Source organism: Tenrec ecaudatus, chromosome 1 (genome assembly GCF_050624435.1).
Source record: "Tenrec ecaudatus isolate mTenEca1 chromosome 1, mTenEca1.hap1, whole genome shotgun sequence".
Classification (NCBI taxonomy): domain Eukaryota; kingdom Metazoa; phylum Chordata; class Mammalia; order Afrosoricida; family Tenrecidae; genus Tenrec; species Tenrec ecaudatus.
The window spans coordinates 161,056,900-161,070,484 of NC_134530.1; the positions used below are offsets into that span (position 1 = coordinate 161,056,900).

General features: G+C 52.7%; 1 protein-coding gene across 2 annotated transcripts; it reads right to left on the minus strand.

The window, feature by feature from the left end:
- Nucleotides 1-212: 212 nt before the first annotated feature.
- S100A10 (S100 calcium binding protein A10) lies at nucleotides 213-11,054 on the minus strand. 2 transcript variants are annotated; one of them, XM_075562191.1, is made up of 3 exons: nucleotides 11,036-11,054; nucleotides 3,425-3,567; nucleotides 213-631 (listed from the first exon to the last, which is right to left on the minus strand). In XM_075562191.1, exons 2-3 carry the CDS (start codon nucleotides 3,554-3,556, stop codon nucleotides 470-472), a joined length of 294 nt encoding a protein of 97 aa, XP_075418306.1. In that variant the 5' UTR covers nucleotides 3,557-3,567; nucleotides 11,036-11,054; the 3' UTR covers nucleotides 213-469. The 2 variants fall into 2 exon arrangements, with proteins under 2 accessions (XP_075418306.1, XP_075418297.1); XM_075562182.1 differs by lacking the exon at nucleotides 11,036-11,054 and adding an exon at nucleotides 10,771-10,929.
- Between the last annotated feature and the right edge of the window lie 2,531 nt (nucleotides 11,055-13,585).

Here is a 13,585-nt window from a genome sequence, read left to right on the forward strand (position 1 = left end):
CAATTAAAAAAACAAAACAAAACATTAAACAACAAAAACCAAGTGGGATCGATGAGAGAAATTAGAATCCAAGTCTGCATGGAGAGAGTTTTCCTTTGCTGGTTCGTGAACAGACCTGCTGTGTGCGGCCCCCTCGGGGGACTCTGGCTCCGCTTGACACGGAAACGGGTACACGCATGTCTCATGGAACAAACATTCTATCTCAGGTTAGGTATTAAAAAAAGAATTTGTTTATTGTAGGCAAGAGGACGCAAACAATGTAAAAATCAAAAGCTTATCTGGCATGGAATTGACTTTCCTTTCTCTACTTATCAGATGGGACTTGGCTTCGATTTGTACATGTTATCCTAAAGGGCCCCAGCCCGCTCATGCAATCCTCATGGGGGAGAAGCTGGGGGACAGACCCCTAAAGCAAATCTTTGGGATCCTTCTGGTCAGGGTGGGAGCGATTCTTCCAGTCTGCCTCGTCTTACTTCTTTCCCTTCTGCTTCATGTGCACGACAAAATAGTCGTTGCAGGCGATGGTGAGCCCGGCGATGAGGGAAAAGAAGCTCTGGAAGCCCACTTTGCCATCTCGGCACTGGTCCAGGTCCTTCATTATTTTGTCCACGGCCAGAGGGTCTTTTTGGTTCTGAAAAAAAGAGAAAGAACAAAGGCGAGAAACGTCAGCCGGAGGCGTCGCACTGATGAGCTCACCTGATTTGCGATGCTGATCACCACGGGGCACTCCCCTGGCGATCTGAGCTCTGGCTCGTGAGGGCGGGGGAGGTCATCTAGATGCATTCTCATCCTTGGGGGGCACGCGTCGGCAAATGCACATTTACGCGAAGCTACGAAGAGAGGTCCCTGCGACATTCATTCATGTCGCGGCCGGCACCTTAGACACGGACGGTTTCAGAACGCTCGGGAGAGGAGACTGCAGAAGCTGCTCTCTGAAGTTTGAATCCAGGCGCTCTTCCACTGAGCACCTAACACAGTCTGCTGACTGCTCCGTTCTCTTGGTCCACTATTTAAAACAATCACAAGGTCTGCCTAAGAACCATCCTCGCTTGCCCATGTTGTAGTTGAAACACACATCTTCTTAGTAAAACAAACAAATGAAACAAAACAAGCTCATTGCTGATTCCAACCCATAATGCACCCTACGTAGGGTTATTAAGACTATACATCTTTCTGGGAGCAGAGAGCCTCCATGGGTCGATTCGATTGTTTTCTCCTGGGCTCCTGAAGTCAGTACAGGGTGTTTCTGAGCTTAGAAAAGAAGGAGCGACAAGTCCTATTGCTCCTTGGCACAGCTGAGGCTGAGCTCGTGTGACATGTGACCTGTGTAAGGTACGCAGGTCCGTGAACCCTAGTCCTGTCAACTCTGAATCGAGGGGGTTGGACTAGTATCTCTAAGAACCCTCCTGGAAGGGGAAGAGTGTGACATGTCATGACGGCAGAGGGAGGGATGGCCCGCTGGGGCTTGTGAAAGGGTTCTGATGAAGAGCTATGCATTCCAAGGCCAGTGCTACCGAGCGATGGAACTGCACTGATCAACTGCATTGATCAAGCTGAGCAGCAGCCGTGCCTAACAACGGGTCAGCAGCAAATGGCCACCCTAAGGGAGGGCCGCACACATGCTCCGGACAGCCGTCTCCGCTCTCAGTGGGTGGCAGCTCCTGGCCACCCCTTCAGCTTCCTGGCAGTGGTCAGAATGAGTAACATTTGGATGAACGAAGGGGTCCGTTTTAGAAGCCAGGGCAGTGAGTGTGGGCGGGCCTGGAGCTGGGCCTAGACTCAACTACGGCGCTGCCTCCAACGTGGTCCGCTCCCCACCCCCTGGATGCTGCCAATGCTACAGAGCCCTTGGGGGGAAAGACCCCAGCTTCCATGACCATCATCCAGGCTGGTCACATAAACAACTACATGACTCACGCATGCTGTCGCGTCCTGAGAAAGCCTCTTTTCATGTGGCAGTCAGTCATAGGGGCAGGACATTCTGTCCTGACATTTCATACTGGCTTTGGGGATCATTATGCCCTGCCCCTCGCTCACTCATGTTACAGAGGAGGAAACAGAGAGCCGAAGCCATGGAGGGCCCTTGGATTCATTAGGGCAGAGTTGGATCTGCTAACTCCTGCTCTGGGGCGGCTGCATCCTTAAAAACTAGTTGCTAAAAACAATAATAAACAAACCGCATTGCCGTTGAGTCGGCGCTGGCTCACATAGACCCTCTGGCTCATAGCCCACTGTGTTCCAAAGGCGTTTCAATGGCGGACTGTCGGGCTTTTCTCTTGAGGCATCTCTGGATGGATTAGAACTGCCAACCTTGCGATTAGCAGCTGAGCACGGTGCCCGAGCACAGCACTCGGGAGGCCAGCTCCCAGGACTCTGGAACCACGGAGCTCCGTTTGAGAGGGCACCATGGTCATTGCATCGCTGAGGCAGGCTGCCTGTTACCTGCTTATTTACCGGGTACTGATGAGATGCAAATCACAGTGCTCCACAAAGCCCCCTGTGTACTTGACTCAGATGCCGGGGCTTAACCCATGTGCTATTGCCCGGGAGGATGACCAGGGGCCCTGCGGCCCTGCCTTTTCCCATCACTGCCCTTCACTGGGCAGTGAAGGCTAATGCATGATTCAGGGCTAATGCTTGATTCAAGCCCTCGCAGAATAGCAAGCCTTTCAAAGCCATCACGTCTGTGGCAGGAAAAGAAAGTCGTAACATGACAATCTAGTATTCTGTCCAACTGGTTTACAACTGTGTGGGGGTGGGGGCCGGGGGTGTAGGCCAGCTGTGGCTTGTGGCCTAATATCCTGAGCGCTGTGTCTCTGCGGAGCCCTTGCCAGTCTTCACGTGGCCTTCTCTTCCATCTGCTAACAGGAACGCCACGGCTCACACCACGCTCCTGAGCGCGCTTGCTCCCACTGTTGGGGTGCAGCGTGCTCTCACTCAGTGGATCCTCCACACGGACTGTCGGCAGATTTGAATCGAGGGGCTGGGGTGGGGTGGGGAATCCCTTGATCTGAAGGGGTTGACAGAGGGGCATTCAAGCCATTCAATGTGGCCCGTGAGCAGGAGGTGGCCCTTCAGGTTCACAGACGTCTGTGCAGGCAGGTGCCTGGTGGACTGTTCTCTTGTGAAAGCCTTCTTTTCAGTCCCAGTCATCTCAATGGACACAGGCGACTCTGGGCGGTGTTTTTCTATCGCACACCCAGTATGGTGATTTGTAGGGAGTCTGATTGCAACTGCCAATTGTAAACTCCTTGAGGCCAGTGACTGTGTCTCCGTGGCTCTCCACCTCTGACCCAGTCTTACAAAGAACAGCTTCACGAGTAGTGACTTGGGACCCAGCCAGGGAAGGGATGGACAAAGAAAAAGGGGACGCACCGGGGTCTGGAAGCATTGCTTCCCCCACCCCGAGTCCGGCAGCACTTACTTCCAGAAATCCAGGGAACTCCTTCTCCATGAGCACCCGCAGGTCCTCCTTCGTTAAGTAGCATTTGTCCCCAGCAAATTTGTGGAACGTGAACATCATTGTTTCCATGGCATGTTCCATTTGAGACGGCATTTTGGCGAGGTCTGTGGGAGCCCGGAGAGAATGTCAGCAAGCAGGGTTGATGGAAGCTAGTCGACCACATGCACCACCAGCCTTTCCACAGTCACCAGGGGAGGGGCCGGGGGGCCGGGGGTGGGGTGGGGTGGGGTGGGGGTGGTAAGGCTCGGTGATCCTTTTGGTCCCTTTATCACTTCAATGAAGCTAAGAACCAGTTCACCATCGCCTGGGGATCTCTTGCTGGTGAAAATAGACAATTTGGGTATTGGGTGCTTTGAATGAGGGATTTATCTGGCTGCTAGTGAATTCTGCATAAGTCACGTAATGAATAAAAAGTGTAATCATAGGGAAAAGCAAGATCAGTGTCCCTCTTTTCACTGACAAATCACCAACAGAGAGAACAGATGTTGCCTCATTCCAGGGGGGTGCTGGGAATAGGCCTTATCCATGGCTGTGTACCGACAGCCCACCCAGCCAAAGCTCTGAGCTTCACTGGCTCACCAGAACAGTCTGATCCAAGGATTTCAAAATTAGGTTAGAAATCTGCTGTAATATGTACCAGAGGCTTTGAGTTTGTGAGAAGATAGATAATGGGATGTCCCCCAAACCTTTTTGATATCCTCCGGTATGCTTCAACACAGTTCTGCACTTGGTATTTACTCTGATAAGGACATTTGCTTCTCTGGTAGTAACATGAATTAGTCACACCCCAATAAAAGCTAGCCCAGCCCATTCCAAGCTTCTTAAACTGCGGGCCACTGAATGTGGGGGCATGAAAAATCTGATGGCTGTAAAGGTTTCTGTGTGCACAATGACCAAAAATCGATTCAAAATCCAGGTTGTAATGCGTAAGAGATGATTCAGGCGGTGCTTGCCCATGTGGCAAATTTCTCCGACAGAAAGGGTTGAGAGCAGAAAAATTTAAGAAGCCCTGAGAAGGTTCACTTGAGAAGGTACCAAAATCAAACCAAACTCATTACCATCGAATCCATAGCGACCATTTAGGACAGGGTAGAACTAACTGTCCCTGTGGGTTTCCAAGGTTGGACAAGTAACAGTAAATCCTAAATCCTAGGGCTATCTATCTATCTATCTATCTATCTATCTATCTATCTACTGTATAAGTAGCAGTAAATCCTAAATCTTAGGGAAATCTCTCTCTCTCTCTCCACACTGTACACATAACAGGGATATCCTAGGGATATCTCTCTCTGTATGTATCCCTAGACTGAAGAGGTCAAGTCTGGGGTGAAGTTGGAGAGCAAGACCTTTTCACCATGAAGGGCTTTGAAGAAAAGAAAGGACGCACACCCACTCATTCTATTCGGGGATAATGACCTGGGGCCGCCGTCTCATAGGCACCCGTGCCTGGTACTTTAACAGGAGCTTAATGAAATTTAGCTTTTTTGAAAGGAAAGTTTTGGCCAGAGTAGAAATCTTTGACAAGCATCATCTAAAATCAGCCCTGGATAGGAAATAGGAGAATTGAAGTAAAAAATAGTAAGAGACCACTCCCTCCTCCTCTTCCTGTTCACTCCCCTACAAAAAATCAATCTCAGCACTTGACTTTGAACACAGGTTGGAAGGTTTGCCGGCAGAATCCTGAGAGGTGCTTTCCCTGGGCCATCCTGGCTGCCAGATGTGTTCTACCTCTTAATCCTCAGAAAAGCCCGGGAAGCATGGAGCCAAAGAGCCTGTGCTACTCCGGAGAATGCTACTCTGCAGAATGTGGTGTGACTCAGCTAGCAGGCAGCTTTCTCTGTAGAGAGCAGCCCATGAATGCCGCAAAGTCCAAGGCACAGGAATGCCAGCGGAAGCCACACCCTTCCCCTGGTCTTCTGCACAGCCAGATCTGACGCATCTGCCACCCCGATGGCAGTGTGCGTAGTGGGGAGGCTGCCTGGTCTGGCTCCGGAAGTTCAGCCTCTCATGTCCTTTAAGAAAAATGAACGGAGCGAGTCCTTTTCCTATGGGAAAAGGACTGGGACTCCCACCCCAGTGGTTACACACTTCAGGAAAGGAATTAGATGCTCCGGGGATTTAAAAACACCTGTGCCTAAGCTCAGAGGGGCAGAGCAATTCCCTAGCACCCAAGAGCCTAGAATGCCTTGGAATGAGTGGTGGGCCATCTAGGTCACCCTTCCCTACAGAGGAGTGAAGGAAACCCAAAGTGCAGGGCGGGGAGCCAGAGAGTAAGAAGGGCGATGCAGCAGGTGGACCACTCACTGGTCCTGACTTGAGGGGACGCCACGGGTCGTGGAGCAGAAAACCATGCTCCACAGAGCTCTCGGTCCATCAAGGATAGACTCTGAGCTGTGATCTTTTGGAAGCAGAGTGGCTGGCCTTTCTTCCAAGGTCCCTCTGAATGAACTGAACCACCACTTTATCATTCATACCACTCATGGGCTGCGTAGTAGGTCATCCCCAACCCCCCCACCCCAAACCAAACTCACTGTCATTGAATCAATTCTGCCTCATAGTGACCTTATGGGACAGGGTAGAACTGAGGGTGTAACTGTTTCCCAGAGTAAAAAGCCCCATCTTTCTCACTCGGAGCAGCTGGTGGCTTCAAACTGGTGACTTTGTGGTTAGCAGACCAACGCATAACCACACTACCAGGCCTCCTCTGCAGTAGGTCAAGACTGTCTGCAATAGGAATCCAGGGGAATTCAAGAACGTCTAAGAAATGCTGCTCGTGCAAGTTGAGAGCTGAGGCTATCCGCTCTCTTGACTCTCTTCTTCTGGACTCTCTTACTAGCCGCGAGAGAGCACTCAGCTGCCCATTGGGGTCCCCTTCACCCCCAAGCTGTCTCATTCAGCGAATGGTCAGCTGACCCCCTCAAGCCCACTATACCTTAAGCAGGGTCTATTACAGGTGGCAAAGGAACAATGAACAGGTCTCGACACCTTGAGCTGCTAACAAGGAACTCTGCTTTTCAAGAGCCGGCTCTGACTAAGGACAAAAGACAGGCGGGAACGTGGTGACTAAGACTGTTCTCTGGGGGCTAGGGCGTGAATCACCTCTGTGGCCACTAGGCTCTTCTTTTGGCTGCACACTCCACCCCTGGGCGGGGCCTAGCTGGGTGGGACTGATTGCTGCCCTGACCGTTGGTTGCTGAAGTAGCAGTTCCTCTGGGACTTGACTGGCTTTCCAGTCCCTGCAGTCACCCCCATACACTTGGATCCTGGGCAGGGTTGGGCTCCCTGGTTGGATGCACTGAGCGAAGGGCCTGGGCCTGGGGCTCCACTCCTACACTGCACTTCCAACCTTCCACCCTGAAACACTCAATCCCATTGAATTGTTCACCTGCATGCCTCTGCCGTAGACTTAAGTCCCCCATGGCCAAGAACTCGGAATTACTCTGCTTTTACTTTTTTAAAGAACAGTTTGCTGAATGAGCGAATGAATGAGTGCGTCAAATGACCCCTTGGCAGGCGCTGAGTCCAGGTTTGATGACCCAGGTCTGGGCTCGGCAAAGCCTTATGGGAGCTAGGAAAGGCCAGGAGAGAGCCCCGCAAAAGGGCTCCCCTATGAAAGGCACAGGAGACCACAGAGGGCAGCACATTCCACCCGGCAAGGAGAAACGTTGTGTGCTGCGAAACAGGTCTGGTCAGACGCTGACAGACTTCTCTGCTCTCCCACAAGCCCTGTTTTCTCTGGCCTCACTCATCCCACTGCCAGCTTCCTGCTTCTCCAGCTCTGCTACCTCCCCGTGAGCTCAGAGGCTTCCAGGATCTCTGCTCACTCCCCTTCCAGTAAACCGTTCGTTCGTTGTGTTTGCACATGACCTCTGTATGTTTGCCTGGGCAACAGACGGCAAGAGTCCTAAGAATGGAGGCTTGGAAAGGGCTGGAGTCTTTCTCTATGAAATGTCCTCTATTAAGAGAGAATCTAGACTCCATAAATCCAATCATAGTGGGCATTCGGTTCTCCATCCTGGCTCATGGAGCATCTACTTTGCACACCTTAGTATGGTGTTAGGCACCGAGAGGAACACACACACACACACACACACACACAAACACACACACACCTCTGAGGCGTTCACTAGCCAGACTCTTAAGCTCACTGCCAGCCAGTTGATCTGACTTATAGCCACTCTATAGCACAGGGTAGTACCATCCCTACAGGTTTCCCAGACTGTAACTCTATGAAGGAGTAGAAAGCCTTGTCTTTCTCTAGGAGTGGCTGGTGGTTTCGAACTGCTGACCTTATGATTAGCAGCCCGACGCATAACCATTCTGCCACCAGGGTTCCTTCGCTAGCTAAAACCATGCTCTTTAGAATTCCACTTGTTTCCTGTGTCCTCATGAGACTGAGGGCTACTTGAGCAAGATCCCAGTAGCCAGTGTCCTGCTCTCTTATGGCCTCCTTCGTAAATTGGGAAGCATGAAATTGACACTGTCAAGTGGGACCACCCTGGAAGTAACAGGGGAGCAAGGGGCCTCCTGGGAAAATTTTCTGCCCGCGAGGAGCAATCCCAGATGCTTGTTCTGGACCCCTGCCTAAATGCAGTCATGATTCAGAGGACACTTCCCAAAAGCAGGAGGCCTGCTGGGGGGTGCCCTTCTGTGTCTACTTCGCGCTCATCGGCTCTAGTTTTCTTACCAGCCCCCCAGGGGGAAAATTGGCTGGCCCAGGGATCACAAAAACCCGCCGTTTCTGTCTTTGTCCTTCGAGCATTTGGGACATGAAACAATTTTTTTTTTTAATGGAGGCAGAAAGCATTCCTGGAATTGGATTCTGAAAAGGGGGTTCAGGAGAATAATGGGCCCGAGGCCGTGGGTGTGGCTCTGGGCAGCCTCCCTCGCCAAATTCAACTTGTCTGCCGATGCAATGGGAAGCCAAGGGCATCTTCTACATGAGACCCTACAGGAAGATAGGACTCCAGCCATCTGCCCTGAACCAGGCACATCCACTGTCCCTTGAAGTTATCAGGCACCCATCTGCCTGAGTGAGCTAACAATAGCCATTGTGACAAACGGGGCGGGGGGCGGGGCGTGCGTGGCAGTTATTTAGTGAAGGGGGCAGGAAGCCTGGACCTGGCTAAAAATAAATAAATCCATTGTTCTGGGCCTTAGAGGTGAGACTCCTAATGTGTGCGCTGGATCAATAAGAAGCTGGTAGGTCCTTTAATCAATCTCAGGCCAGTGTGTCCCAACACTCAGAATGCTAATTTGGACCTAACACTGAAAGGATCCCATTGTTTCCCTCACCATTACATCTGAAAAGCCTGGGCACTGTCCAAGGGCATACATACCGAGTGGGTGGTGCTCTAAAAAAGCCACAGTGGAAAGTGGAAAGCAGGGAGGCACCCAGCCTCAGCCCCACCCAGCCCAGTGCCTGCCTTCACTGTAGTGGTTCACTGGAGTGGCTGCTTAAGAGCTGTTCCAGAGGCCACGGGAGGAAAGGGCTCTCTGGATGTTGTGTCCAGGAAAAACCAGGGTGAGCATCACCCACCCCTCCCGGGGGCAGACCTTGCAAGTGCTTTGGAAGACCACCCTCTACAAGGCAGATCAAGGGCTGCAACGAAGCAGCCGCCTCTTGCTGCCAAAGGCGAGTGGTCCACCATCTATACAAGAGGACGATGAAGCAGAAGCTAGATCCACTCCTTGGGGTAAAGGACCGATGAAGAAGTCTTTAATGTGTTCTATGAACTCCTGCCCCAACCTCTGGCATTATTTCCTCTCCTCCCTCCCCCACCTCGAATTCTCTTTGGCAATTTGCTGAGACGCTTTGGAGGCAAAGATCACCCACAGTGTTTCCATGACATGACCTCATGTCCAAGCACAGGATACACAAATCCACTCCTAAAGGTTGAAACTCAAGCTGCAGGGCACAGAACACAACACAGGAGACCTCTTCTCAGGGCCGGCAAATCTCCCCGCTCCCAAGCCAAGCTAAGTGGGCTGCGGGGTCCAAAGCCCTGCCCGCCTATCTAATGCCTATTATGCACACTGCAGTCAAGAGACCCCTCCAGCACACTGCTGACTCATTTCCTCTTGGAAGTGCCCTCAAAGATGGCACGGTTCTCTTTTCCTTTGGGGAGTGTTCGGTTCAGTCAGAACCATCTGCAGAGTGTCTGAACCCAGCAGGGCCACACCCACATGGTGTCCCAGCTGAGTCACAGGCCCTGGACAGCTAGGAGAATCCTGGAAACCTTGGTGTGACCCCACCCTGCCGAATGACCAGCTCCCCCCCCCCCCCCGTGGGATGGAAAGGAGGGTGGGTTTAATAGATTCCAGAGTTGGCTAGCCTGGGGCTCTTTCTCCTCCACCCATCCCTAACAGGGCAGTAAATCTGCGTATAGACTTAGGAGGACTTGAGGCTAGATGATGCAGGGTCCAGGGCTAAAGAGGAAGTTGTAAAGAAGGTACCAATGGCCCTAAGGCCTACCTGGCTGGGCCCACCTTTCATCGGACCTGCTCTCCCCTCCCCTCCCCTCTTTGCAGGGTCGCTTAGCTAATGTGGGATGACAGGAAGGTGAAAACTTTCTTCAGTAGAGAATCGCTTCATCATCTCTCCCACCCCCTGCTTGATGAAAAATACCCACAGGCCTCCCTTCCGCAGCGACGGTACAGAGACAGGAAGTCCAACCTGAAGCATCTGTTTGGGTGAGGGGCTGGGGACCCTTTGGGAAGAGCCCCCATCAGCTACCAATCCACCCCACCCATCCCGAGAGCAGGTCCCTCAGCCAGAGCAGGCTGGGGCAGGAGGCGACGCCATGCCGCCCCGCCTGGGGTGGGGGGTGGGTGGAAACAGGGGTTGGCATAACCACCTTAGAGGACAGACAAAGAAAGAAAGGAAGGAAGGAAGAAAGAGGAGAGGTGAGAGCAGCTAGGTGCTCCAACAGCCAACTCCCCGCAGTTAGGGGCAGAGCACGCGCCCCACTCCCCACTCCCACACAGCCGCCAGCCAGAGTCTGGGGGCGGGTGGCCGGGGAGGGGCTGTGCCTGCCAGGCCAGGGTGTGGCCCCAGGTCACCGAGCAGCGGATCCTCCAGCCGCGCCCGCGACTCCCGAACGAAGTCCGGCGGGGCAGAGCCGCAGGGGCAGGGGGCTACCTGCAGCCCGCTCTCGCCCCGTCGCCCCCGCGGCCCCCACACCCTCCCAGCTCTGGCTCTGCTGTCGGGCTTCACTGCGGACCTCCTTCCGCCCCCAGTGCGAAGCTCTGCCCGTGAACTTCTCTTCCAGCAGGGAGTTGGGGGGCCGGGGCCCAGCGGCACTCACCTTGGCGGGAGGCGCGGGGCGGACGCTCAGCGAGGCGGGACGCAGGGCCAGTGAGCGAGCGCGGCCAGCAGGGCGCCTTAGTATCAGGGGGCGGAGGCTGCAGGCCCGCGGCGCCGAGCAGGAGGAGCTCACCCCACCTCTGTCTCCTCCTCCGCCCCCTCTTCCTGCCCCCCCCCGCACCCCAACACACACACGCCCGGCGCCTCGCACACGCCCTGCGCTCGCCGGGCGGACCGGCCACCCCGCTGACTCTGCTGCCCCTTACCGTCCACGTCCCTGGCAGTAGGAACGTTCCCAGTGGCAGATTCCAGGGCGCCCGTCCCCACCCCGGGCCGTGCCCTTCCTCTCGGGTTTGCTTTTAGAAAGCCAGAGGAGCCCGCGACCTGCGGGTGGGGCGCGCTGGCCCAGGCCCAGCTGCGCTGGAAGCGCCTCTTCCCTGGGCACCTACAGGTCGAGGGAATCGTTCCTTCTGGATGACACGGCAGGGTGGGGCCAGAGTGTTCAGGGCCCTTCGAAGTTGTTGGGAGAGAAGGCCCCAGGGAGTCGGCCCGGGGTCTCCTCGGCCTGTGTTGAGGGTCGGGGCGACTCGCCCCCGCCCAGCAGTGCTGAGCCCCCAGCGCCGGGCGTTCAAACCCTTTGTGGAGCAAGGGGTTTACCCTTTGCGGTGTGTGGGGCCTCCCTTGGGCCACAGCTCAGCTTCGGCTGCGGCTGATGATATGAAAACCTAAGTTTCAGAACCTCCTCTTTAAACTGATACGGGCCTGTCTTCTAGGCTCTCAAAGTCTTGAGAGCTATTTCTTGAAGAAATTTCGAGAAAAGATTCACTCCCTCTAGGCTCCCCTTTCCCGCCACCCTCTCCTCCCCTATTCCACCCCCTGCCCCCGCTGCTTCATAGACACATTTAAATGGTGGTTTCGGGTTTAAGGTACACTGGAAGCCATGTAAACCAGAAAAGGAACCCCCCTCCCCCGGGATTTCCCTTCACACTCTGCTCCCGGGGAGGCCCTGGAGGAGTGAGCTATCCCAAAGGAATGAGCAGACTCAAGGAATCCTCTAAGTATCCCCACGTGGCTGGACTTGACTCTTGCCAGGAAGTCCAGCCGGGAAGGGAATTCAGACTGTGTCTGTTGGTGCGACTGTACCAGGGGGCAGTTCTTCAGAGCCTTCTCCTGGACTCCCCAGGTCATCGCAGGCCTCAGGCCACAATCACCAGCACAGAGAATCCAGGGTCCCCTTTGTCCCTGCAATTGTCACTGTTGAATGAAAGGGCCTGAGTGTGTAGACCCCTAATCACTCATTTAGGAGCCCGAGTGGCACAATGGTTAAGCTCTCCACTGCTAATAAAAAGGTAGGCATTTCAAAGCCACTGGGAGCCCTGGAGGGGAAGTGCTTAGGCTGTGGACTGCTAACTGCAAGGTCAGCAGTTCAAAACCACCAGATGCTCAGTGGGGGACAATCCAGGCTTTCAAGACCCTCAAAGAGTTAAAGGTCTGGGAAACCCACAGGGGCCGTTCTACAGAGTCACTTTGAGTGGCAGTGGCAGTGAGCAGCTCCCCAGGGAGAACACCTGGTGATGGGCTGTACAAACTCCAGCCTGGGAACCCCGTGGGGCAGTTCCTTCTGCTCTGTCACGCTGGCGTCAGAGTCAGAGTCCACCCGAGGGCACACAGCAACACTTAGCAGTTTAATTTCCTCGTTCGGTCTGTAAACCTTTACTATACAAGGTAGGCGTTGGAAATTCTCAAAGAGCCCCATTCTTACTGGGAGATAATAAGCAATTACTATCTAGCCTGATTAGCGAATGATAGAGGAATGTGTTCTGAATATTGTGAGAATGTTAAGCAAGGGTTTCCAAGTTCCTGTGGAGTCATCACAGAATTTTGGAGAGACACCATTTATTTATTATTTAAATGGGAGCTCTTACAGATATTGGAACAATCCATACTTCAATTAGATCAAGCATAATTGTACAAATGCTACCACCATCAGTTTCAGTACATTTGCTTTCTTCTTGAACCCTTTGATACCAGCTTCCCTTTATCCCTTTCCTCCCCCACCCAACCCCTCAGGGACCCTTATTATGATGTTATCATTATTTGGCTTATCTAACACCATCCAATGTACCCATTCACCTGCAATCCTGTTATTCTTTCCCCTCAAGCGGGGTTATAGTCATCATTGCTATCAGCTCCTACTTCCTCCTCCCCCCCTCTTCCCATACCCTCAGGGAATCATTATTCCCATTACTGTTTCTGAAGGGTTATCTATTTTGGCTTTCATGCATTAAGCACTCTTAATTATAGAAATAAACATATGCAGATCTAACAAGGTTAATAAAGACCATAATAGTAAGGGGAGGAAATATTAAAGAATTAGAGGATAGTTATGGGTTTCATCAATGCTGTACGACTCCCTAGATTTATCATCCCTTCTATGTGGCCCTTCTGTGAGGGACTGTCCAATTATCTTATAGGTGGGTTTAGGTCTCCACTTTGTCCACACACCTTCATGTCAATTTGATTGCTTGTTTCTGAACTTCTGATACCTATTCCTATTGACACCTCAGGATCACACAGGCTTCTTCCATGTGGGCTTTGTTGCTTCCCTACTAGCTGGCTGTTTGTTTAACTTCAAGCCTTTAAGATCCCAGATCTTTTTAATAGCTGGGTACCATCAGCTTTCTTCACCACATTTGCTTATGCACCAATTTTGTCTTCAGTATCATACAGTGCCACATTATTCGAACAAATCGTTCTCGTACTGAGGTGAGATTAAAGTAGAGGCCCAAAGTCCATCTATTGAATTTACATATATT